The sequence below is a fragment of the Tenrec ecaudatus genome, chromosome 1 (genome assembly GCF_050624435.1).
Source record: "Tenrec ecaudatus isolate mTenEca1 chromosome 1, mTenEca1.hap1, whole genome shotgun sequence".
NCBI lineage: Eukaryota > Metazoa > Chordata > Mammalia > Afrosoricida > Tenrecidae > Tenrec > Tenrec ecaudatus.
The window spans coordinates 124850219-124878153 of NC_134530.1; the positions used below are offsets into that span (position 1 = coordinate 124850219).

The following is a 27935-nucleotide window of genomic DNA, read 5'->3' on the forward strand; positions in this document are numbered from 1 at the left end:
GACTTAAAAACAAAAAGAAAAAAAACTATTTTCTGTCTTAGTGACAAGAATGCAAAAATATGTGGTAACATTTTATAATTTTCTTTATATTAGAAAAGTTCAGGGAGATATGGTGGGAGAGGGGATAAAGGATATCAAGGAGTTTAAGAAGAAAGAAGATGTTTTGAAAGTGATTGTGGTAGCAATTATACAATATTGCTTGATGTGAATGAACTATGGAATGTTATGATATCTGTAAGTGCTCCCAATAAAATGATTTTTTTAAAGTACAGAAAACTAAAATTAGAACTATATTTAAAATAAACCAAGCCAAACCCACAGCTGTCATAATGTTGACTCTGACTCATAATGACCCTGGTATGGGGTTTCCAAGGACTGCAGATCTTATGGGAGCAGACAGCCTCCACTTTCTCCCATGGAACAGCGGGTAGGCTTGAACTGCTGACCTTGTAGTTAGCAGTCCAATGCTTACCTGACAATATGATGATGTAAACACGGGATTATAAATATATTATTTAATCTATCTTTCCTAACTTTCTCTGCATATGTGCTACTTCATGAGAAATATTACCAACAAAACAAAAAAAATGCTTTTTTGGTGGTAAGCACTTATTAAAATCGTAATGTGCTGATTACTTTAATCCAGATGAAAACTTATACAAGTTTCAGAAATTAAAAGAATCTTTAGATGAAGTGTAAGGGTAAGGAGACATTTCAGGGAGAAATGTTACAAAAACTATTGTGACTTGGAATGAAAAATTAGTAAAGCACTCTTTAAAACATAAAATTTTGAACATACTATTTAAGCATACATCGGAAACTTACTACCTTATCACGTCGCACCACTGAAGTACTAAAAATGATTCAGTCATTGGGATGAAGACATGAGGGCAGCAGGGAAGGTGTCGTGGGAAGGAGAAGCCAATTTACTTCTAAATATACTTTGTTAGTCTGGTGTAATGGTTATACATTGGGCTGTGATCCCCCTGGTCAGCAGTTCAAAACCACCAGCTGCTCTGCAGGAGAAAGGCTGGGTTTTCTACTCCCTTAAGAGGTGCGGTGTTGGAAACCTACAGGGGTGGCTCTGAGTTAGCACTGAGCGTAGTAGCGAGCTGTCGGTTACTCTCATACCTGGATTTCAAGCTCTGCAACGTGTTGCTGCAGCTCAGCCACAGCAGCTATGCTGTCTGCTTCCCGGAGTCTCACCGCCATCACCTCTTCCTTGTTCTGAGTGGCAAACAAAACGAAATAATAGTCAACATGCAAAGGTAGATCACGACATATGCACATGTACAAGACATTCTAATTCCGAACATTGACAACACAACCTACTATTATTAACTGGGGGAAATAAAAGCATCAGTATAAAATGAAGAACACAGCTGTGGAATGGAACTTCATTTTTAAGCAGCAACACCATTTCATATAAACAAACCTTGCTCAAAATGTTGAAATAAAAATCATTTAATTGAAATTAACTTATGAATGGGAAAGCTGTTAACATTTTATGTTAAAACATTTACTGAGAGTTCTCAGAATTAAGTCAGTAGGATGAACAACAGGTTAACAGAGAGTTTAATATTAGAGGTATGTTAGCTGGATAGTGCTAAAAAGCACATTATACCCTTTCTAGTGTAATACATGCTATCAGTATGTAAACGGGAAAATAACAGAAATTAGAATATGTTGTCATTTTAACATTTCTAGGAAAAGCAGATTACCATCTCAGGTATGACAGTACTATTCAGTTTCCAACCCATACTGCTTTGAATACCTCCCTACATGGCATATGGCCAGAATATGTATTCCTTTGTACCCTGTGGTGTGCTAGTACATGCTCAACTACTGGTTCTCATATGTATGTGTGCACATGTACGTGTAGTTTGTGTATATAAGCTTGTTACAAATTTTAATATATAAACTAAAATCAAGGATGCATAGTACACAATGTAAGCAACTGTACAATATATAATAACCCATTGTTTTAAATTCCATATAATCGATATACTGTCACAGAATGTTTTCATTAATTTTTGCCAAACTTGTATCCTTAGGCTACCTGGATTAGTGAAGTTTTGACATGAATGCTGGAGGATACTTTTATGTTTGAGAGAAGATTAAAGTGCAGCAAGGTAGCTTCAGGTTTGTTTTTGTCCATGATATGTGCAACTTTTCTGCTGAATTGGATAATAATAATCAAATATTAGAAGACTATTTCCTTAATATTTTTTCCTTAATATTTTTTAAAAATCATTTTATTGGGGGCATGTACAACTCTTTTTTTTACATTTTATTAGGGACTCATACAACTCTTATCACAATCCACACATATACATACATCAATTGTGTAAAGCACATCTGTACATTCTTTGCCCTCACCATTTTCAAAGCATTTGCTCTCCACCTCTTATTTCCCCCCTCCCTCCCCGCTTCTCCCTCCTTCCTGCGCCCTTGATACTTTATATTATTATTTTGTCATATCTTGCCCTATTTGACGTCTCCCTTCACCCCTCTTTTCTGTTGTCTGTCCCCCAGGGAGGAGGTCACATGTCTCTCCACTAAGCTTACATCGAGGCAAGTCCTCACACTGGTGTCCAGGCGTCTGTGTGACCCGTCCCCTGCTGGTTGTGCTAGCTTTTCAGCATGCACCACCCCCCACCCCACAGTCTGCAGGATGAACTTCATTTAGTCCCAACGACCTGGGCTTGTTCTCAGCCCTGCCTCTTCACAGATGGTGATCCCCGTGCCTAGTGAATTCTCTGCTGTGGTTCCTTGACTAACCACTTCAGCTTGGGAGTAAGTTCTTACTCAGTCTTCCATGAACACTTCCTTAACACTATCTCCCATTACAGTGTCTCGAGCCTGCAGATCACAGTACTCCTACATGCATAACTGTGTTTTCTCACCCAGGGAGTTTACTAACGCAAGTCCCTGGAGGGCAAGAGATGTCACCAAGCGCCAGCAGCAACCTTTCAGGTAGCTGCAAACCTGGCCAATACCTGACCATACCTCGTGAAGGACTCTTACCAGTACAACTTTGCTAAGCTGCTAGTGAATTTCTGACGCACAGAAGCAGTGCGCTACCAGTGGATATTGATCTGTAAGTCCCCAAGTCTGGGGGCTTGTTGCCTCGTGGTAGATAACTAATACATGTGTGCTCTGATGACTCTGAGCGCTGTCGCTAGGTGCTGTCCAGCTGGTGCCCTATTTACAACAGAACAAGTCACGGCTCGGCTGCGTGTCCTCTCCCAACTGTCCTGAAGTGTGGACCCATGACTTTTGGTTAGCACTGTATATGGAGAGATTAAATAAATCACGTAGAAGTGCAACAGAAAGAATATTGAGTATTATGTAATTTTTCCTAATCTTTTCCCTCTCCAAACTAAGCATTGAGATTTCCTACCTGTGTACAGAACAGAGGCTGAGCAGGTCCACTTCTTTCTAGCTCCACTGCCAACACCAACCTTTCCCAGGCTAACAACCTCTCACTTGAAATCTCTCTCCAGCTTCACGTCAAACCCATTTCTACACACATTCGTGTTATTTTTCAAAAACAACTCAATTAATTACTCCAGGAAAGATCCACAAATAAATCTAAATACAGTGAGTGAATCTTTAAGGATATTTACATAATCTCAACTTATTTCACCCTCAGTATTTATTAATTATTGTGGTGGCTTTAATATACATATACAAGTGTTTGATAGACGTTCACCTAAAAGTAGAGCTTAATTTCCCTCCCCTTGGGCTATGAGCATGACTTAGTAATTCATTTATAATGAATAGCATATGGTGAAGAAAAGCACAACTTTGTAATGGAGAAACTTGGCACCAACTTTACCTAGAGATCAAGGCCAGTATCAGAGTAATAAGATATTAACATCCGTGCCTCTCTGACATGACGTGCTAAGAAGGGGACAAACTTCTGTGGTCTTCCCCAAATCCATACACTTGGCCTCACCATGGGAAGGCATTAGAGAGACCCAAATTGAGGAATATTTTACAAAACATTTGACTAGTACACTTTAATAGATAAGGAATGAAAAACAAGAAAACACCAGGAAACAGTCCCAGCTCACAGGAGACTAAGGAGACAGGGTAAGACACGGGGACACCCCCAATGAGGCCTGCAGCCTTGTGGCGGGTTGAGCCATGCCTATGCGGTTTGGCAACACCTGGAGCAGCGGGGCAAAGAGAATCCAGGAACTCTGCTAGCCTTGCCACTTCTCTGTAAACATGGATTTATCTCGGAACAAAACACCACCCTACAACAAACAGCAACATAGAAAGGAAAAAATCACCACACATTACATCATGTTGCTTTTCTACTTAAAACCTTTACTGGGCCTCGGCACTGAAGAGTAAAACTCAAGTTCCTTTAACCGGGCTCCAAGAAGCTACTCTGGAGGAAAAAATGGCATTCTAGAATCAGCAAACCAAACTATTTCCTGAGTTGGGCATTGGACTTTGTGACCCTTTTCTTATCAGGACCTTCCCCTAGCATTTCCTATGACTAGTCCTTGCTCCTGCTTCAGGTCTCAGCTCAGACACCACGCCGCTAGACACTTGACCTAAATTTGTCCCTACCCTTACCTCTATTCTTTCTCCCTGATTCATAGCAGCTCCATAGGACAGAGCAGAAGCGTCCCTGTGGGTTTCTGAGGCTCTACGTTTTTCCAGGAGGACAAAGTCTCATCTTTTTCCTGAGGAGGAGCTGGTAGTTTTGAACCGCTAACCTTGCCGTTAGTAACCTAATGCATAACTCCTTACGCCACCAGGGGCCCCTATGAGGCAGAATTGACTCTGGCAGTGAGAGTTTGAGTTATATCATGGATACAAAGGATGATGTGTATTATTTGTTCCTAGTCTTCACCTCAATTAGTAATAATCTTTATTTGTATCTATTCCTCACTAAGCATTATGCTCCTCTTCTTCATTACTGTATCATTACTGCTGACATGAGTAGTGAAGAAATAAAAAAATTCAGCAGGAAAGTAACAAGACCCACATGGAAAAAGCACACCAGCCTGTGGGATGAGGTATTGAAAGGAGCAAGTATCAGCCATCAGAAAACCCAAAGCAAGCAATCATATCAATGAAATGAGGGGAGTCAGAATGGAGACCCAAAGCCCATAGGCAGACTGCAGACAATTGGGCATCGTCTCACAGAAGGGTCACAAGGAGGAGACAAGTCAGCCAGGGTGCAGTCTAGCATGATAAAACACAACATTCCTTAGTTCTTTAATGCTTCCTCCTCTCTGCACTATCATGACCCCAGTTCCACCTTACAGACCCGGCTAGACCAGAGCATATACACTGGTCCAGATAAGAGCTTTAGACACACAGAATTCAGGACAGGGAGAAAGTGGGAGGAGGAGGAGAAAGGGGGGTTGATCACAATGATCACTTATAAGACCCCCTCCCCAAGGGGAATGAACAGAAACATAGGTGAAGGGAGTCAGCAGTCCTTGTAAGAAATGAAAACAATAATAATTTATAACTTATCAAGGAGTCACAAGAGTGGGAGGGGAGGGAGGAAAAACAGAGGAGCTGATACCAAGGGCTAAAGCAGAAAGAAAATGTTTTGAAAATAATGATGGCAACATTATATACAAATATGCTTGATAAAAATGATGTATGGATTGCTGTAAGAGCTGTAAGAGCCTCCAATAAATAATTCATAAAAACAAAACAAAAAACATTCAAATAGTTGATGAACTCATAATTAAATATCATCAAGCCTGACTTCCCACCATCTTTGTTAAGAATCACTGATGCAGAATAGATGAGAGCTTCAAAAAGTTTGTGGAAAATTGGAAGCTAATAGATTTCCTCATTAACTTTTTGAAAGCCCCATGGATGTAAATGATGTATTTAAAATGATCAAAATATATTGAAGGGATCAGTTATCAGGCATCAAAGAACAAAAAAAATCATATCACTGTGCGTGCACACCTCCAAGATACAATCACTGAAGACAAACGGGTGCATAAGCAAATGTGGCAAAGAAAGCTGATGGTGCCCAGCCATCAAAAGATATAGCATCTGGGGTCTAAAAGGCTTGAAGGTAAATAAGCGGTCATCTAGTTCACAAGCAACAAAGCCCACATGGAAGCACAGCAGCCTGTGCGATCACAAGGTGTCGAAGGGATCAGGCATCATCAGAACAAAAACTCTTATCATAGTGAATGGGGTGGGGGATTACGGAGTAGAGACCCAAAGCCCATTTGTAGGCCACTGGAGATCCCCATGCAGAAGGGTCTTGGGGGAGGAGACGAGCCAGTCAGGGTGCGATGTAGCAAAGATGAAATGTACAACTTTCCTCTAGTTCCTAAATGCATCCTCTTCCCCCACTATTACAATCCCAATTCTACCTTACAAATCTGGCTAGACCAAACGATGTACACTGGTACAGATGGGAACTGGAAACACAGGGAATCCAGGGTGGATGATCCCTTCAGGACCAATGGTGTGAGTGGTGATACTGGGAGGGTAGAGGGAAGGTGGGTTGGAAAAGGGGAACCAATTACAAGGATCTGCATGTGACCTCCTCCCTGGGGAAAGGACAACAGAAAAGTGGGTGAAAGGAGACATCGGACGGGGAAAGATATGACAAAATAATAATTTATAAATTATAAAGGGTTTGTGAGGGAGGGGCAAGTGGGGAGGGAGGGGGAAAAATGAGGAGCTGATGCCAGGAGCTTTAGGTGGAGAGCAATTGTTTTGAGAATGATGAGGGCAATGAATGTATAAATGTGCTTTGCACAATTGATGTATGTATGGATTGTGATAAGAGTTGTATGAGGCCCCAATAAAACAATTAAAAATAAAATAAAAGGAACAAACTTTTTAAGCAACACAGTGAAGTGACCAGAACTATGGAGCCCTCCTGGTCAAAGTACAAATGGCGCAACCCTAATGAAGGTAACTTTATAAAAATCTATGAAAATTGCATGAAATGCATTTACTCTTTGATCCACCAGCAATTATATTTATAGGGATTTCACTTTATGAACTATGTAGCTATAGCTGTATACATTTGAAATTATGTAAGTTATTGACTACACATTACATACAGTAGCAAAACACTGGAAACACCAGCATTAATAAAGTCCTAATTAAGTAAACCTAGGAGCACTGGTGGTGATATAGTTACACATTAGGCTGCTAACCGCAAGCCCAAGGCCAGCAGTTTGAAACCACCAGCTCCTCTGAGCGAGAAAGACGGGCTTTCTACTCCCAGAAAGAGTTACAGCTTCGGAAATTCACAGTGGCAGTTCTACCCTGTCCTATAAGTGACTATGAGTCAGAGCTTGGAGCTTTTTCAAATGAAGTAAACCATGGCACACCCAAAGGAGCCCTGGGGGTGATGTGGGTTACACATTGGGCTCCTAACCTCAAGGCCAGCAGTTCAAACTGAGCAGTCACACCATGGAAGAGAGATGTATCTTTTTTGCATGCATACATATTCCTGCGCTGAACTAGAAAACAGAAAATGATTCTGTAATCTTCAAATTCTTCTCAGAGAGGAATCTCATTTTGAAGATATGTTTAATAAGCCCAAGCTCTCTCTATTGTTATCTGGGGACCAAGTGTGCTTTGGAATCCCAGCCATTTTGCCTTTTAGAGAATAATAAAGCTCAAAGAGTCCGGGGTGATGCAAGCAGTCAAGGGCTCAGCTACTATCCCCAAAGTAGGCTGTTCAACCCCTCCCAGAGGCACCCAAAGACAGGCCTGGGGATATGCTTGTGGAAGGCCAGGGCTACTCTGCACAGGTGGGGCTGCTCTGAGTGGGACGGCTACTATCAAGGTGCATAAATGATACATTAGTAGTAGCCTACAGGGTCTAGGATAGCATCCATAATGAAGCAGTATTATTTCTGCAGTGAAATATGAATCCCACTCCAAGAGGAGAAAATGAAAATGAGAAAGGGCCTTGCGTCCACACAAATCAGGTTTTGCCTCCAATGTGTGCGAAATGTGTGGGGGGTTGGGAGGGGAAGGTTTAGGGTGTTTTGGATTTTGGAATTGAAGAATCATAGAGTTGAACTTGAATTGTATTTCTATACATTTCATCTTTAAGTGAAACACTCAAATTTAGTTGGAGAAGGAAGATAATTAATATATTATCCCAATACTTTATATAGAGCTTTAAAAATTACCAAGTCATAAGCCATAATCATAAAATCATATAAAACTAAATAAAAATGATGAAAAACTGGCTTCCTCCTAAAAACCAGGTTTTTTCTTGAATAGTTCCAACACAATAAGGCAGAATGCATACATTTAATCACAATGTACTGGGTGGGGGTGACAGAGTGGGTAATTAACACTCTGGTCACTATGAAATCTGTAAAAGCCAGTATAAAAGATTGAATAAATTCATATGTAAGATAAATACAAAGGAAGAGATCAGTGTTAGTATCTATAACATAGCTCAGAGAGGTATTACCAAAGAGTTTAAAGTTCTGTAAGATTATATATCCATTCTTAATACAATCCTCTAACACTCTAAATCTGTCCATTACTTGAAAACATTTGAAGAAAATAATTTTCATCAGCAAATTCCCCAATAATTACCAAAGAACACTTTACTTTGATTAAGAGATGCCAAAATATTTGAGGAGCCATATTAAATTCAGGAACACTTATCAAAACATAAGAAAACTTATACCAACAATGAAAAAAGATTAATTTTAATTATAAATCAGCAGAGACAATATAGTTATAAAAACTCAATAGAATACTGGTATGAAAAAAACCCTGATAAACCTCACTTCACATCATTCCATTTTTAAATTAGTCTAGTCATAGTCTTCAGGGGGACGATTCAAATTAGCACCAATTTCAGTACTGCCTACAGATTTTTGTCAGTGTAAATTGTAACAGCCATGCATATTTATTAGGATGTAATTTCATCTCTGGATTTCAGTGACACTGATAAACCACCCAAGCTTCACTCTTGGTTTTTAATGACACCAGAACAAGTTGATGGAATTACAGCTTTATATGTGCCATTGAAAGTCTTATTTCTTATCACAGAATAATAAGGTTGGAATCCTAAAGGGCATCTTTCCTCCTATCTCACTGTGGAAAGAATGGAAAACGAGATTTTTAAAAAACCCTTAATTTGTCTTAATTAGTCCCATCTAATGCTTAAACTACAATTGTTTGTTTTGGTTCTTACACACCCACCCACAAACACTGCTTCTTCTCATCCCCACAAGTCCCTCACTGTCACCACTGCTTCACTGTGTTAGTGAAAATGAGTTTGCATCCGATGGCGCTATAGCTTTCCGAATGCAAACACTTCCTAAAAGGTCTGATCTTAAACTAATTCTGGAAAATATACCCAATTTTCTCATCCCACTGACCCATACACATCTGTTTGCTCTGTAATCTATGCAGAAAACCGTATCTAATGAGGATGGCTACTGATAACAGTCATCTGAGTGCAGGAGTCCTCGGGCTCAAACTTGCCTGTCTTGTTGGTTAAGATGACACGTTTGGTTTTAAATGGCTACAGGTCAAAAGAATAATTATGGAGAAATATTCATGTCAATGCAATTATTAAGTTATCAGAATGAGTGAAACAAACATTATATTAGCAAAAACAAATTACCTAGTTGACAAATTTACCTTGCATTCAATCTCTGCTTGTCGACGCTTTGCCTCACTCAATTGCGTAAGTAGTCCCTTGTTCTGTGCAGAAAGATACTGCACCTTCTCCTGCAGGCTGACCACCTCTTGCTCTGCTCTTCGAAGATGGTTACTGTTGATCTGGTTCTAATGATAAAAAATATAAGCATTTAAACTAAATAAAAGGCCTGTATTTTTATATAAGCATTTTATATTTTAACATCATAAAAAGTTATTATAAGGAAAAGGTCTATTTGACGCATCAATGAAATTCAAACTCACTACCATCAAGTCGGTTCTGATTAACAGTGATCCTAAAGGGCAGGGTAGAACTGCCCCTATGCTTGAGACTTTAGCAGCTTGTGGTTTCAAACTGCCAACCCTATGGTTAGCAGCCCAATGAGTAACCTCTACGCCACCAGGGTGACAGTCACTAGTTCATTAAAAAGAGCTATAAACTGCTCTAGAAATTAGAATCTCCAAACAAATGCATAAGATCCATACATAAACATTTGAGCCCAACTCACCACTGATGTACTAAACACTTACAGATCACAGTGGTGCACGCACACAGTTTAAGGGATGGCCTGAAGTTAATTCCTTTTTACCCTTTCTCAAAGGGACACGGAAACTGATCAAAAGGTGCTACCACCATGTACTGGACTATATATTCCTTGATGATGAGAACTTCTGTCTCACATACTTTGAGCACATTATCAGGAGGAACCGGTCACTGGAAAAGGACACTATGTTTGGTAAACAAATGGTCAGTGGAAAAGAAACAGACCCTCAATGAGATGGATTTACACAGTGGCTTGCAACAATTGTTGGAATGGCAAAAGATCGGGCAATATGTCATTCTGCTGTACACAGAGTCAGGATGACCGGGAATCAATGGCACACAAAAACAACAAACTCTTTGATGCCACCAAATGTCTCGTGTGCGTTTCTATATCCCCCAATGTCTAGCACAGTCTCTTCTTAGGAAACATGAGCTGGTTTCGAAAACATGAGCAAAGAACAAGCCATTGCCAAAAAGTCAAGAAATATGAAAAAGAATCATATAAAAATTTTAACAAGGTAGCTTTTGGTATTAAAAATGAACCAAGAGGAACAACAACAACAACAACAGAGACACAACTTAAGTGAAAAATGAGCACAGGATTTGAGTAGAGATTGCTTCAGAGGGGACATACAGATGGCCAATAAAAATATGAAAAGATGCTCAAAATCCTTAGTTATCAGAACTGAAAATCAGAACCATAATGAAATACTACTTCACACCGAGTAGGATAGTTAGTATCAGAAAATAATGAGCGATTGCAATGAGGTGGAAAAACCAGGCCCTTTAGTGAAATGGTTTGACGGTGTCTCAAAAAGTCTTCTTAGGTCCGTGGTTGTTGTTAAAAACAGAGAGCTGAGGCTGCAGGCTGTCCCGCTAGCTCAGGAGTGTTCTGAAGGGGATGAGACGCGAACACTTGTTCACTAGACAAACAACAGGGCTGGATAGGTCGAAACAACTCAGCAGTATTAAATATCAAATTGGTGCAGGTCACATTTGGGCTGGCAAGAGCGTATGGGATTTTAGGGGACAAAAGACAGGGGTGGTAGGTTCCTACACGTTTTCTTCACAGACCCCTAGAGACCACCAAAAGGAGCTGTCACGGTCAGGAAAACCAGCAGCAGTCACTAGAGTAGGGTGCTCAACCTGTCTGTCTCCTCTGGAGCCAGAAGCACTAATCTGTAAGAGGTGGGACAACGAGGGGGCTACTGAAAACAAGTGTGGGAAGGGCAACTGTTTGGAGCCTCGATCAATAGCCGAGGGTGAAGGAGAACGGCTGTTCTTAGTTCCAGTTCACAGGAACCCGGTGTGCAGCAGCAAGAAACCACCACCCAGTCCTGCACCTCAAACAATTGTTATGTTTGAGCCCACCGACGCAGCCACTGGGTCAATCCCTCCTGTTGAGGGCCTTTCTCTATTTCACCGCCCCATTACGTTACCAAGCAGGCTGTCCTTCTCCAGGGACTGGTCTCTCCTGACAACATGTCCAAAGTATGTGAGACAAAGTCTTGCCATCCAGCCCTCTAAGAAACATTCTGGCTGTACTTCTTCCAAGACAGGTTTGCTTGTTCTTCTGGCTGTTCATGGTACCATAATTCAGATGCATCGATTCTTCTTCAGTCTTCCTTATTTAAAGTTGACATTTACATGCGTAGGAGGTGAATGAAAATACCATGACTTGGGTCATTCACACCTTAAAGGAACATCCTCAAAGTAACATCCTTGTTTTCCAACTTTAAAGAGACCTCAAGCAGAAACTTTACTCAAGTCCATGTGTAATTTGATCTCTTGACTGCTACTTCCCTGAGCACTACTTGTGGATAAGCAAGAAGAAACCCTTCCTAACTTCAATCTTTTCTGTTTACTATGATGTTACCGACTGGTCCAGTTGTGAGAATTTTGGCATTCTTTACATTAGGTTGTAATCCATACTGAAGACTGCCATCCTTCATCTTCCTCAGCAAAGTTCTCCTTACTTTCTGCAAGCGAGGTTGTATCATCGGCCAATGGAAGGTTGTTAATAAGCCTTCCTCCCATCCTGACACCGAGTTGCTCTTCATTTCATACAGGTTTTCTGATGATTTCCTCAGCACACAGATGGAAGTGGACACCATCAGCATGGTGAGAGGGCACCATCGAATCAGCATGGTGAGAGGGCACCATCGAATCAGCATGGTGAGAGGCAAAAGGGGCTGACATATTTGGAAGAAGTTCTAAGAAAACTGAAAATTGCCTTGATGGGAAAAAGGCCAGGAGAGTGAGCCAAGGGATTCCCCGTGACAGTGCTGAACGTGCTCATTCTGCAAGGGCAACAGCTGCTGCTCCAGGAGAAGTTCACAAGAAGCCTTACTCTTTCTCCCAGACAGCCTTGATCTTGCCCTTTCAGACTTCTGTTTGCCCCCAAAGCAAAGAACACGGAAAAGAAATGGGGCTTTAGGCCCTAGATCAAGAGTTCCCAAACTTATTTGGTCTACCTCCCCCTTTTCAGAAAGAAAAATACCACTCAGTACCTCCCTACCAATGAAAACCTTTTTCATTGTTTCATTCTGTAGCACATAATCCATGATAAAGTCCAAGTATTTGCTTTTGCAGCCCTCCGGGATTGCTGCAGTCCCCTGCAGTTTTGTCCATTGTAGGAAACACTGCCCAAGAGGAAGCCAAAACTGCTCTTTTGACACATTTAATCAAAGAGCACTGAATCCTTCAAAGAAGGGTTAGAGAGATGAAACAGGACCTTCCAAAATGTAGAGACCCAGATGGGGAAATATCAAGAGACAAAAGCTTCACATTTTGATTTTTTTTGTTTGTTTAAGGTTTCTAGGAGTTCATAGCAACACCTTTTGATTTACTTTTGTATAGACCTAAGAATAAAAATTAAAATTATAATAAACATAAGGCTTGTACGGTTTTTTAACAGTCAACTGTGAAGTAATTTAGGGCTGAATGGGAAAACAAACAAAAACTTGTCAACACAGCATTTAATTTCCACCAAAAGTACCTATAATGTTAAAATGGGAGGATTACTCCCTTAAACCCAAATTAGAGAATGCCAGCAGATCAGATTTAAAGGAAGCTGTTTAAGCAGAAAGACCATGCCACACAGAAATGTGGATCCCTCTCTTCCGGTCCCTGGCGTTCCGGGAGCTGCAGGCGTCGGTGCAGACATGGCCAAATCCAAGAACCACACCACGCACAACCAATCCCGGAAATGGCACAGAAACGGCATCAAGAAACCCCGGTCACAACGATACGAATCTCTTAAGGGGGTGGACCCCAAGTTCCTGAGGAACATGCGCTTCACCAAGAAGCACAACAAGAAGGGCCTGAAGAAAATGCAGGCCAACAACGCCAAGCAGCCGCAGCCATCAAGGATCTTGTGAAGCCCACAGAGGTCAAGGCCAAGATCCCAATGGGTGTCAACCGCAAGCTCAGCTGACTGGCCTACATTGCCCACCCCAAGCTTGGCAAGCGGGCTCGGGCACGTATTGCCAAGGGTCTGAAGCTCTGCCGGCCCAAGGCCAAGGCACAAAGCAAGGCTGATGCTCCAGCCAAGGCCACGACTCCAGCAAAAGCTCCAAAGGCGCCCCTGCCCCAGCTCAAGCTCCCAAAGGCCCCCAGGCTCCCACAAAGTAGAGTTCTCTGTGAGGGCGAGAGGGACTGGTGTGAGCCCTGGGCTGCTGCCTGCATGGCGCTGGTGTCTTCTTGTGCTGTTTGTAGTACAAATAAACCCACGTGGCACTGTTAAAAAAAAAAAAAGAAATGTGGATCCACATATAGGAAACAAGAGCAATGAAATGAAATAATAAAGGGAAAATGAAATAACTGTTCATAAAAAACTTAAAAAGATATAAATAAATAAGTCAATCATGAAGATACAATGTTTGATAAGTAGGTGTATTTGCTGACCTGACCAACAGGAACATGTGGGATTAATCAGGTGGCACTTTGATTGGAAGGCAAAGAGACAAATGGCTCGGCTTATGTACTGTGGCACGGAATGCCTGCCCCTCACTCTCTTGCTCCCTGGTGACTGGACCAGCATGTGGCTGCTTTAGGTAGTTCTCTGCCTCAGCTTATGAGCGACACTACCTCTGGGACAAACCAGGCCATGGATCGTTGCTAGAGCTTGAGGTTCCTTCGAGACCTGCTTCGCCATGATGCTGGAGTGTACATCGCTTGAGCTTGAGGCTGGTGGACCCTGTCGCCTTGCATTGCTTGAGTTTGCTATCCCATCTGGGCCTGCTTCGCTAAGCTCCTGAGTGCTGACTGTTGGTGACTCGCCCTGCTGTTTGCTGCCTGTGGGTGGACTCTGCCTGAAGTGCCCGAGGAAGACTCAGCTGTCTGCTTCCTTGACCTTGGACCCGGCAGCTCTCATTAGCTGGACATCCAGTATATTAACTGTTCCACAGAAGTGAGTTGAACCGAACCCTCTGTACTGCTGTGTGGACTAATTAGCTGTTATATTCTTTTATGCTGTATAAACATATATAAATATTCATAAGGATTTTATATATATGTAAATAAAATATAAATTCATAAGTGTCCTGGTTTTGTTTCTCTAGGGAACCCTTCCTAACACAGAATGAAATCATAATTAATATCCAATAAGCTTAAGAGAAGAAATTAAAAACTGATGTAACAAATAGAAAACAGCTAGTAAGGTGGTAGGTATTAATCCAAGTAGAATCACAAAACAAAGACTAAACATGGTAGCTAAAAAAGACAGCAAGAATGAATTTTTAAAATAGCTTTACTAATGTATTTCATACAAAATATTTACCCATTAAAGGTATATTTTCTGTATTTTAGTAAACTCATAGAATTGCATAACTATCTTTCAAACTGGATTTTTATAAATACCTGTATCCATACACTGGGCACACAACGGGCATCAAAAAGTTAATCAGAAAAATTTCATTATCTTTTAACTTGATTTTTCTATAAGCTTTTTGAAGCCTCCTTGTGCTTCTTCTATCAAAAGCAACCCAAATCACACTCAGTTGGACACAGTTCAAAATACAAATTCCTTAGCAATTATTTTCTCACCTAATTAGAATTCATCTCACCCTCCAAGATTTTTACCATAACAATTTCTATAAAATCTCTACTCTTAAATTGTATTCAGTGTGATTTGCACATGTTTGATTTCCTAAGTCTAAAATAAGTCTTTTGAGGACTGGGACAGTGCTATACATTTTACAAATTCTCAAAACTATGTTGAATTTAATTCATTCAGCTCCACGCATTCTGAAACAAGGTGTGGACACTGGCTGAAAAGCTATGTTTTTATCATTTAAACCTATGCTAAGGCAAAACCCGATCATTATAAAGGAACCGTGCTTAAGTTGGGACGCTCACTTTGTACATAGTAATACAAAATGATAGATGAGTTAACTATGCCCCCTACTGACTGAAAACCAAGTAACTTTTACCAAGAATAGCGTTATGATGCTACCCAAAGGTCCCACATAAAAATTAAATGTGCTTTTAAATGCAATTAAGTTTCACAAAAGACTTTTGCAGATCTTAAATTAAATATTTATAATATGATTTATTAAAAGAAGGCCTTGAAACAATGGAGTATACTTTTGGCATTGGGAATATATCATCTAACTTTGGGAAGCATCATTCGGATCATGTTCTCTGTCACTGGTTCTCCACTGGGTGTAATGTTGCCCGAGAGACAACAGTTGGCAATGCCTAGAGGCAGTTTTGGTCATCGCTCCTGAAGAAGAAGAGTTTTGTTTGGGCACAGGTTTACTACTAAACAGCCTACAAGGCACACAACAGTCCCCAAATTATAGAAAGCTAGTCCTCAGAATTTAATAGTAATTATCAAGGGCATTCTGCATCACAGCAAATCTGCAGGACAGGGTAGAACTACCTGCAGGAACAGTGAATTATTTAATATGGCTCTTCTAATTAAAATCTCTTATTCCTACTGATTGACCTTTTCCTGCTTAAGTCTGGTACGAAGATAGGGGAGAGACGGATAGGATTCACTTGTGAACAGGATTCTCTGGACTGCCATCCTGCTGTGTATAAAATCAGCATTCCAACATCCAGGAAGAGGGATCTCATTACCGGCAAGAACCAAGAGTGGAGCATGTCCTCTGGACCCAAGATCCCTGCGCAGTGAACCTCCTGGGTCTAGATGACAGCTATACCATTAGAGAAATGGTAGCAAAACCAGGAAACAGAGTATGGAACAGAGCGGTGGACTTCACAACTCAAAGACCAAGTCAAGCCAAATGATTTTGTGCAGAAGGCTGGCTTATAGAATGGCTTCCTCTGGGCACTTAATTGGGGAAGCTGGGCTTGCTGAGTAAGTGCCTTTGCACTGAGGCTACCTGTAGTGGGGTGCCTCTGAGCACTTAATTCAGGGAGCTGAATTTGCTTGAGCTGAATTGCCTTCGGGTTGAGGCTTCCAGTGGAATGGTATGCCCATTTGGGTATTTATTAACAGACCTAAAAGAACTTTGTAACATGTCCTGATAAACAACTGTCCTGAGCATATCTCAATGGTATTACAACTTGGTAACTTCCTTAATAAAGCCTCCTTTAATCATGAGTTTTGTCTGTGAGTTCTGAATAGCCATTGCAATGGATATTAGAACCCAGAGAAATAAAATAGAGAACATTAATTGAGACACTACCCCCTAGAGTTTACAATGCTGTGAATCTTTATTGTCTGGAAGCATAGTATCACATTATCTGCCAGTGGGACAGTCATTTGAGTTAGCAGCCAAGCACTTTAACCACTGCACCACCACTGCTCCTTATACAGAGCAAAATAAACAAAAATCGAAATATTTCAACCTTTACAACTCAGTGGCAAGTCACAGTCTTCGAGTTCTGAAACCATTCTTACCATCCTTTTCTCAGCTAACATAAGTTCACTGGACTCCTACGGTTCCTATTTCATTTTTTAAGTTGCTATTATGTCACTTTGACTCCATATGATGCTGTCAGATGCCACAGAATTGGCTCCAACTCGGCAACCCTGTGCATAGAAGAACAAAACGCTGCGCAGCCCTGTAACAACATCTCACCTTCATTACCATGTTTGCACCCACGGTACCAGCCACTGCGGCAATCCAGTCGAGGGGTGGCCTCTTTCACCAAGCATGCTATGTATTTCCCAGAGACCTGTCTCTCCTGATAACTGTGCAAAGCATGTGAGATGAGGCCTTGCCATCACATTTCTAAGGAGTATTCTGGCTATACTTCTTTTAAGACAGATTTATTCCGTCTTCTCGCAGTCCAGAGATTAATGGAATATCTCTTGCCAACACCATTAACTCACTGCCCATATTGCACATGCATGAGGGGCACTGAAAATACCAGGCTAGGTTTTATTCCTCTAAGTTGCACTGTGGCATTAGAGGTCTTTTGCCCAAGGCGCGTCATTTGATTCGATGGCTGCCTTCCTGGCCACTGACTGTAGATTCAAGTAAATGAAATCCTTGACAACTTCCATGTTCGATGCGAGAGAGATCATTTTTCAAAGAGCACAGAGCTCAAAGGACACATTTTTGCTCGCTTAGCTATCGCGAGGTTTTGAGAAGACTTTGAGGGACACTATTGTGGAGGGGTTAAAATTCACCTCAGAGCAGTAGTTTTAGGGGTTCACACAGGCCCCACAGTTCCAGAAAGTCTGGAGAATTTAACACTCTATTTTTCATTTCCTCTGTTTTGATCAGGATTCTTCTACGAAATCTTTGATCAAAATATCCAGCAAATAGTAGCTGGGCACCTTCCAGTTCTTCTGGTCTCCTGACAAGGGAGGCAGTTGCTTCTGGAAGCACTCAGCCACACATTCCCTATCGTCCTATTACCGACTCCCCTTACTCTGTGGCTCCAGGGGAAGAGAGACTGATGCCTGGGCCGTGGATGGCTGCTTGCAAACGTCAGGACCCCAACCACTACCAAATGAGCTAGAAGGGCAGAAGCACCAAACACATGACCTCCAAACCCAGGAACCACATCCTGTGAGTTTTTGTGTTGTGCATAAATTCTTATTGGCTATTCTTTAAAAACTAAATTGGGGGCAGGGGTCACTGTAAGTCAGAATCCATTTGATGGTGGTACATTTTTGGTTTGGGGGGGGTGTCATTTTTGAGAAACTGCTAGCAATACTTTTTAATGTACATTTATTAAAACAAATAGGCTTTCCCATCATACCTGTGTTTCCATTTCCATCATTCTTTGCTTTATTTCTCTTATTTCTGCCTGGGTTTCAGCTTCTCTAAGTCGAATGGTCATCAGTTCATCTTGTAACTCACTTACAGCATTTTTCTTCGGTGGGTCTTTCCATCTCCCAGAAGTCCGAGCTACGTGGCGCTAATACAAAATTCAACAAATATTGTCTGTCAGCACCGTGATGAAGAGTGAGCTTTACTCAGTCACTTCATTTGGGCCCAGTACTATAATAAGCACTTTACATTATCTTATTTCAGCACGAGAAAATGTATGAGTACTATTATCTTCATCTCATAAGTAAAAATAGAGACAATGTGATTAAATGACTCCATGAAGGCCACCTATCAGTGAGTGGCAGTCCTGGTATATATATTCAGATAGAGTTCAAAGTTCTTCATACAAGAAATAGATGAATTCTTATAAAGGTACAATGTGAAACCCAAACCCATCTGTAGACAATAGAACACCCCCTCACAGAAGGATCACAACAAAGGGATGAGTCAGCCAGGGTGCAGTATAGCACCGACGGAACACACAATATTCCTCTGGTTCACCCACCACTATCACGACCCCAGTCCAGAATGCCAGCTCTGGATATACTGGAGCATGTACACTGGAACAGACAAGAACTCATAGAACACAGAATCCAGGTCAGATAAACCTCTCAGGAAGAGATTTGGGAGCAGCGATACCAGGAGGGATGGGGGAAGGTCGGGGGAGGAAACGGAAACCAATCTCAATGATAGATGCATAACCCACCCCCTCCCTAGGGGATGAACAACAGAAACAGGTGTAGGGAGGCAGCAGTCAGTGTAAGATATGAAAACAATAATAATTTCTAATTTATCAAGGGGTCAACAATGGGGGGAGGGAAAGGAGGGGAAAAGGGGAGCTGATACCAAGGGCTTAAATAGAAAGTAAATGTTTAGAAAATTATTATGGCAACATAGTACAAATATACTTGATACAACTGATGTATGAAATGCTATGAGTTTTAAGAACCTCCAATTAAAAAAAAAATTTTAAGGTGCTATTGACCTAGATGGAAGATATGTTGAGAAACTGTAACTTCACATCATGAGTTTTGTTTAATAAAGATTTCTACGATTTTACAGCAAACAAGGGCATAATGTTGCAACCATACGACTATGACTTGATATCTATTTACCTTTTATTTCCTTATAAGAATTTAGAAGTTACGCGAGTATAATGCTCTCAGTTTTGTACATGAGGCAGAGCCTTGCTCCCTTGAAACTCATTTCCCAGCACCAGTCATCCACCTACTTCACAGCCTTACAAATGTCCGATTTGGCTTTTACTCTTTTTAAGAGGCTCACAAAATGTGTGACTTACCTGCCAATGTTCCTCTAACTCCCTGACTTGCTGTCTAAGTTCTTTCAGCCCCATAATGGCCTCTGCTTCTCGCAGTTTCACAGCAATGAGCTCTTCCTGAAGCCTGGCAACGTTATTCTCATCCGGCAGGGAGTTGTTCCTCTAGAGCAAAGGGAAATGGCATTTGAGACTGTTAGACCTAAGGCACAAAGTAAAGGACACATAAAGAAAGCTATTTTGCCCCACATGCAATAAACTGCCCTTATTTTTTAATAAGAGATTTATCAATACATAATTCACATACCATCACATTCACCCTTTTACACAGGTGCATTCCAATTACAAACGCTCTCAGTTTTGTACAAAAGGCAGGCTCGTTTTCACTTTAAACTCAATTGGTGGTAAAAGACATCGCAGCTACCACAACCATGCGCTCCAACAAGAAAGTCTGTCCTCAGCAGCAGTCATCCTAACTGGCATCTTCACCAGGCACTGGCAACCACAAATCTACTTTCGGTCTCTGCAAATTTGCCAACTCTGGCTATATAAATGCAGTCTGTCAACATATGTGCCCTTTGTGACTGGTTTCTTTCAAGGTTCGTCCACACTGTGGCATTTACAAACACTTTGTTCCTTTCTGTTGTCTAATAATACTCTACTACATAGATATACCAAATTTTATGTATCCATTTACCAGCTGATAGAAATTTGGGTCGTTTCTACTTTGCTGGCTACTGTAAATAATGTTGCTATGAACATTTGTGTACAAGTGTTTCGCAGATGTATGTTTTCAGATATGGAAGGAGTAGAATTGCTTGCTGGGTCACACAGTAACTGTTTACATTTTAGGAAACTGCCAAACCTTTTCCAAAGTAGCTGCATCATTTGTATTCCCACCAGTAAAGTACACGGCAACTGTACTTAATTTTGAGGATGTAGAAAATGTAACTTTTCTTTGTAATAAAAATAGCAATCAAAGTCCAAAGCAACAGGATTAAAAATATTTTTCAACGTGGACTTACTATTTTATGATTAGGACTCTAAATAAAAACATAATCATCAATCACATTTTAAAGATTTGTGCCAAATAGTTCAAAATTATGTTTTGTTCCATTTTATCAGTATGTCACATTTGTGAGGAACGCCAATCTGTGTAGTAATCATTATCCGTTTCATTGCTCAAGGGCCCCTGTGGCACAACGGTGAAAGTGCTGAGCTACGAACTCAAAGATCAGTGGAGCACACCCACCAGACACTCCCTGAGAGGACGACGGGGCAGTCTCCTTCTCCGAAACCCTACGGGGCATTTCTACTCTGCCCTACAAGGGTCTCCATACATTAGAATCAAACCTGTTGGCAGAGGGCTTGGTTTGATGTATTAAAACTCGAGACCAACACCTTAATAATCTAAAATCACCTACCACACGTAAAGATCTACCTAGGACATAAAATAGTCCACTTGGTGAAGATTTTTATTTTCTTTACATTGAGTTGTCATCCACACTGAAGGCTGCAGTCCTTGATCTTCATTAGCAAGTGCTTCAAGTCTCACTTTCGACAAGCAAAGCTGTGTCGTCTGCATATTGCTGGTCGCTAATAAGCCTCCCTTTAATCCCGATGCTGCATTCTTCTGCATATACTCCAGCTTCTTTGATTATTTGATCATCACACAGATTGAAAAGTATAGTGAAGGGAGGAGGAACGCTGACACACGCCTTTCCTGATTTCAAACCAGGCTCTAGTTCCCTGTTCTATGTGAACAACTGCCTCTGGATCCATGTTTAGGTTCCCCACGAGCACAGTAGTGTTCTGGGATTCCGTTCATCTCAAGACTTGCCAAAGCTTGGAATCATCCACACGGTCACATGCCTTAGCATGGCCAATAAACACAAATAAACACCACTCTGGTACTCTCTGCCCTCAGCCAAGATCCATCTGACACCAGCAATGATAACCCTTGTTTCAGATCCCGGTCAAAACACCATTGCAACTATTGTTGGATGAGCTTCGGCAACATTTTACTTGCGTGTGATATCAAAATTACATTGTTGTATAATTTGTGCATTCTGGTTGGTCACCTTTCATCGGCATAAGTACAAATATGGGTCTCTTCCAGTCAGTTGGTCGAGTAGCTGTCTTTCAAATTTCCTGGCCATGGCAAGTGAAAGCTTTTCTAGTGCTTCATCCGCTTGTTCAAACATTTTATAATTTGTATTCCATCAATTCCTGAAGCCTGCTTTTTGGCTAATGCTTTCATTGCAGCTTGGACTTCTTCCTTCAGCAGCATGGGTTCTTGCTTAAATGCTACCTCTTGAAACAGTTGAATGTGGACTAGTTTTTTTTATATAATAACTTGTGTGTTCTTTCCATTTTTGGATGTTTTCTACTTCATTCAATACTTTGCTCATAGAATCCTTCCATATTCTAGGCCTTAGTCTACATGATTTTCTATTTCTGAAATATTACATTGTGGGCATGAAGATCTTAGTCCACAGGAATGGTAAAAATAGTTATTTTGACCAACTACACATTCTTATGATAGACTTCAAGATTTCTGAATTGAGGCTAGGAAGAAGGTTGGGGGGGGGAGGTGGAAGGGGGAACTGATCATATTGGTCAATACACAACCACACACACACCTCCAGGGGCAAGAACAACAGAAACCATGGGGGAAGGGGAGACAGCGGTTGGTATGAGATACGAAAATAATAACAATTTATAATCTATCAAGGGGCTACAAGGGTGGGAAGGGGGAGGGAAGACAGGAGCTGATACCAAATGCTCAATAGAAAGCAAAAGTCTAGAAAAGAATGATGGCAACATACGTACAAATATGCCTCATACAAGTGATGTATGAACTGTGATGAGTTGTAAAGAGCCACCAATAAAATAAGCCACCATTTAAAAAAATAAAAATTATATTTAACCCCCTCAAAAAAGATTTCTGAATTAAAAAGTGGAGCTTTAATTACTTTGAAAGATTTAAGGACACTTCTTTCCCCCAAATATTGAACTTTTTTCTACGTGAAAGGCCGTTTTTTCCAACATCATGATGTTAAGAATACCCCAGAGCTACAAATCAAATATTCTGTTAGGCGTTTCTTCCAGCAGCCTTGCTGCTTTTCTTCTCAACTAGAATACTGATTTTTCAAAAATAATGTTTTAAAAGCAAGCAAAATGTTGGCAAAATTATTCTACAATTTTAGTTATAACTTTTATTTTTGAGACAATAGTTATGAACAATTTGAAGCTATTACTAAGTCTATTCTCCATGAACCTTTGATTCAAGTGCTAAATGGAACAAACTCCACAAAGATTCCATCAGTGCTAAGTCACAGAGTCAATGTATTTTGAAGCTAGAAGTCTTAGAGAAAACATCTAGTGTGTCTGTGATTTCATAGATGAATGTACAGAGTTTGTGATCCAAAACACAGACTCTGAAACATGAGAGCTTTGAGGAAATTATATAATCCTTAAAGTCCTTTAATATAAAGGGGCTACAAAAATTATAAAAAATTTCCATTGTTTTTTAATTCCATCTCCCATTAATTAAAAAAAATCTCCTTGTATATCTGAAAAGAGAAATAAGGTGGCTTCTATGAATACATCCCTAGCTATAGGGAACTTCCCATATATCCCAAGTCACTTGTTCAGGTTTGAGCAGTTCTGACACTTACACTCAGATACAATGTTCCAGAAATGTTTTATGTATTAGTCCTATCATACTTCTTCCTCATGAAGGTATTACAATCTTTGAAGACATTAATTTTATCTCCAAAGTTTTTTGTCTCCAGTACGCATGTATTTCTTCCCATGAAAATTAATCTGATTGTTTTCCTTACATAAAGAGTCTTGAGTAATGACAGAAAAAATAACTGAAAATCTTATTCATTTTCCCTTTCCTTTCTTAGTAACTAATAGGCAAAAATTGTAACATATAAAACCACTAAGCCCAATTTAATTATTCAGTAAGTACTTAGCGCATACACTCAAGTATACTCAAGTATAAGCCGACCCAAATATCAGCCCAGGCACTGAATTTTACCACAAAAATGGTATTAAACGTGAAGTGGGAGGGGAGTGGGGAGGGAGGGGAAAATGAGCAGTCGATGTTAAGGGCTCAAGCAGAAGGCAAATGTTTTGGGTATGATGATGGCAACAAATGTACATATGTGCTTGACACAATGAATGTATGCATGGATTGTGGTAAGAATTGTACGAGCCCCCAATAAAATGATTGTTTTAAAAACTGCATTAAAAATGTGCTGAAAAACTCTGCTTATACTCGAGTATATACGGTAAATAGCTACCACAAAAACCAACAACCAAACTACTGCCATCCAGCCAGTTCCAACTCATAACAACCCTAAAAGACAAGGAAGAACTACTCCTCTAGGTTTCTAGATGGTAAGTTTTCACAGGAGCACAAAGCCTCATCTTTGGCCTATGGAGCAGCTGGTAGATTTGAACCACTGACTTTATGGTTAGTAGTTCCACACTTAACCACTGTAAAAGCATTATGCTGCTCTTACCTTCTCTATGTCGAGGACTTTATCCTGCATCTCCTTCAGTGCGCACTGAGACTCAGCTTCCCTCAGTCGGGCTTGAACCAATTCCTTCTCCAGCTGTAGCACAAAATCTTCACTGTAGTTGGAACTGCATTTATGCTACAAGCAGAGGCACATACTGAAACTTTATGGAAGCATGAACATAGACGTACAGCAGAAGTAAATGCACTCGTGTGTGTTGTGAAGAGTAGCTCGGCAGAAAAGATCTCCCTACCAATATTCCCAGTTAACTTTACATTACCTATCTCCAATTAGCTTTCCAAAAAGTACAAAAAGTCCAGTTTTGATATCTATAGAGGCCTCAGTTTTTAATTTTTGCTAACTTGTTATTAAATGAATCAAATCCAATTCACTAGGAACAAGTATCTCCTTTTACCAGGACATCCGCCATCCTGTTCTGACTCCAGAGATTTTCACCGTGAAGACGGTGGTCATGAACAGCATGTGGCTGTGAGCACTCGAAATGCCGTTAATCCAGATTCAGACGGCTCTAAGAATAGCACGCAAACTAGATTTTGAAGACTTCTTTAAAAAGTAACACACCTGATTAATTTTCATATTGATTACATGCTTAAAATCAACACTGCAAATATGGCTGTACACAAACGTAACAAATTTAATTTAACTTGCTTCTTTTAAATGTGGTTATCAGAACACTTAGAACTACCTATGTGCCTCGCATTACATTTCTACTGGACACACTGTTATGAGCTGTAGCAGACAAATAACACACTTACTGGCAAGTCTATGCTAACCTGGTGGAAATAAAAACAAAGAAACCCACAGGATTATGAACCACATTAAATCTCAACAGAGCAAAATTCTACTTGCTCTTAGGACTGTATATTTCTTTAAAGATATGCATAGAAATGATTGCTGGAAGCAGGGAAAAAGCAATGTTGCATGACAAATATCAACCAAAGGAAGCATGTATGTAGCCTTTCAATTTCCTTCCCTACTGAATCACGACATGAATGCCCATGCAGTCACATAAGAAATCACTTTTTCAAACCCAATTCCCTATAAACGCAAGCCTGCAAACATAAAAGACTTTCTAATTCATCATTAAAAGAGTTCCTAAAAGAAATGATCAATTCACAATTAACAAAAATGGCAACTCAAATTTCAAAACAGAATCTTAGAAATCAATCTCTTACTGAACTAGCCTGAATGAAGAACAGTTTCTTTTCTTTTTCAATATATTTGGAACAAAACAGGTACCAAATCCAATTCTGTTTTTAAAATGTTAAATGCCTACTTAAAACATATGGTACTCCCTTACCCTAAGTACGCAACCCAATGATGTCATTGTTTTTCAAATCAACCATTTACTAAGCAAACTGGGACATTTTACTACCTAGCACCATGTTACATATCTGTAAAAGATGAATCACTTCAACAATAACTGACCATAACAAATATGGCAAAAGCTTGCTTTTAGAATAATCATATCCCAATTATAGTTGCCACAATTCACTGAATGAAGTCACAGCTGGTTTACGGATATTACTGAGATTTTCTGATCTTATTTGAAGCTATTGGAACTGTACTTCAGGTTTGATTTTCAAGACTCCATGCGTGGAGACCCCAAGAACACATCAGCCGTCCATCTGCCCACGTGAGAATGGGAACCCTTGATCTGGTCTAAACCAACGGATCCAACCAAGCACGAAAATTTACAGTCATACTGGGAAGGGAGCTGCCAAGGAAACATGCATGGGATCGATGACAGCGATTTGATGACAAGTGGCTCTGGATACATACTTCATGCTTCTTATTTTTATTATCTTTAGCCTTCTATATTAAAACTACTTTAAAAGCCCTCTATATATTCTCTCCATTTATAGTCTATGGAGCACTTCTCGTCTCCCAGCTCATCATGTCAAAGATCAATTAGCCTGAAACCCCTCTCCTGCATCCTCAGTGCTACCTGTGGGTATGCATTACCTTTCTCCCGTGAAAGCCTTCTCTCGCCAGTCTTTCCTTTTCATCTCCTACCATCACTCGCACCGGTACCCAAGTAGCCATTCTGACTCTACAGCAATCTACTCTGCAAGCTTCTCCCTTGAAATACCACCTTCAACCGTGTATAATCCCTTTAATCAAAATATCCTCTATGTCCATGGGATAAATTCTAAGTTCTATAATTTATTTTCATACTTCCCATTTCACTTCAGCTTTAGTCCTTATCCCTTGATAAAGGTGCTCTAATCAGTAATAATTTAAATATCCAACAATAATATAAAATCCACCAGAAAGTGCCTTTACTCTACTCTTACCTTCAATGGACAGGCTGTGTCACTTAGCACAACTAACTGCCTCTTTAAACTCTTGTCTCTCTTAAATTTTCAGACATCACCCTTTCACGGGTTTCCTATCTCTATTTATGTCTCCTCTAGCATGTCTATTACTTCGTGTGTACATGAAAGTGTGCGTGTGTGTGAGAGAGAGAGAGAGGGAGGGAGAGAGAAGTTCTAGAGTTCCATCACTGTGTGTTCTCCTTCAGCTTTCGTGATTTCAGCCTTTGCCTACTGTCTATGAGGTGGGTTTGTAGAGATAAAACCAGATCCTGTCTATACATACCAGAGATGTACCACCTAAATAGACAGTGCATGGACTCCCCAAAGCAGCAGCTGGGAAATAAGAAAATAAAAAGAAGAAGTAGAAGGAAGAGAAATCTAGGAAAAGAGAACACAATGATATCATAATACAGTTCTGGGTACTAGACAGACAGACAGACAGGAGCCAGAAAGTCCATAATGACTCTCAAGTCTGTACTTCCAGGTCACGTCTTTCCACTTACTGAGCTACACAGCTTACATTTTCAATTCCTACAGGTATTTCTCCCCCTGGATGACCTCATCCAACAACTGACCCAGTAGACTCTTCTCTTCTACTCCACCCACAGAACTGAATCACAAAGCTTACCGCTGTGTTTTATACAACTCACACTTGCACTGTGCGGTTTGCCAACACCATACAGTCCCTGGTGGCATTTTATTGGACAGAACTTGTTTTCATTGGGATCAAGTAGCTTCTTTTTTAATCATTTTATTGGGGCACTTACAGCTCTATCACAATCCATACACATCCACTGTGTCAGGCACATTTGTACATTTGTTGCCATCATCATTTTCAAAACATTTTATTTCTACTTGAACCCTTGGTATCAGCTCATTTTCCCCCTTCCCCACCTCCCCTCCCTCATGATGTGATCAGTTCTTAATGAGTAAATTTTATAAATAAGATTAATTAAGAAGGTGTGTTTAGTTGTTATTTGCTTTAGGGTCCATTTTTAATTAGACGCATTACAGGTACTACAATGGGCCTAATTTCTACCAATTCCAGTTTTACTCCATTCAAATTTTTGCAATCTGAATTAGTCTATCAGATTTAACTCATCATTTTTTTCTTTCCAGCAAACCGCCATTGACCAAACTGGTAGTGCTGTCTTGGTGTGCTGATGTTGACCCTAACAATAGTTCCCATTGCTGAGCACTCACTATTCGCTACGTTTTAGTTTAGTCTCCCCGTGCTTCATTATAATCACCCCTGGTACGCAAATACAGAGGTCAATTAGGCTGTCCAAGGTCACACAACCAGCAAGTGGGAGCAGTGGCAGTGTCAAAAGA

At 40.4% G+C, this 27935-nt stretch overlaps 1 protein-coding gene across 4 annotated transcripts in view; it reads right to left on the reverse strand.

Annotated features, from left to right (window-relative positions):
• EVI5 (ecotropic viral integration site 5) overlaps nucleotides 1-27935 on the reverse strand; it is a 213406-nt gene that overhangs the window by 70071 nt on the left and 115400 nt on the right. For all 4 annotated transcript variants that reach the window (XM_075558442.1, XM_075558453.1, XM_075558432.1 and 1 more), the window contains 5 exons: nucleotides 24268-24402; nucleotides 19757-19897; nucleotides 18386-18544; nucleotides 9640-9786; nucleotides 1132-1227 (listed from right to left, as the gene is read on the reverse strand). In XM_075558442.1, coding sequence (XP_075414557.1) covers nucleotides 1132-1227; nucleotides 9640-9786; nucleotides 18386-18544; nucleotides 19757-19897; nucleotides 24268-24402 — 678 coding nt within the window. The remainder of the gene's footprint in view (nucleotides 1-1131; nucleotides 1228-9639; nucleotides 9787-18385; nucleotides 18545-19756; nucleotides 19898-24267; nucleotides 24403-27935) is intronic.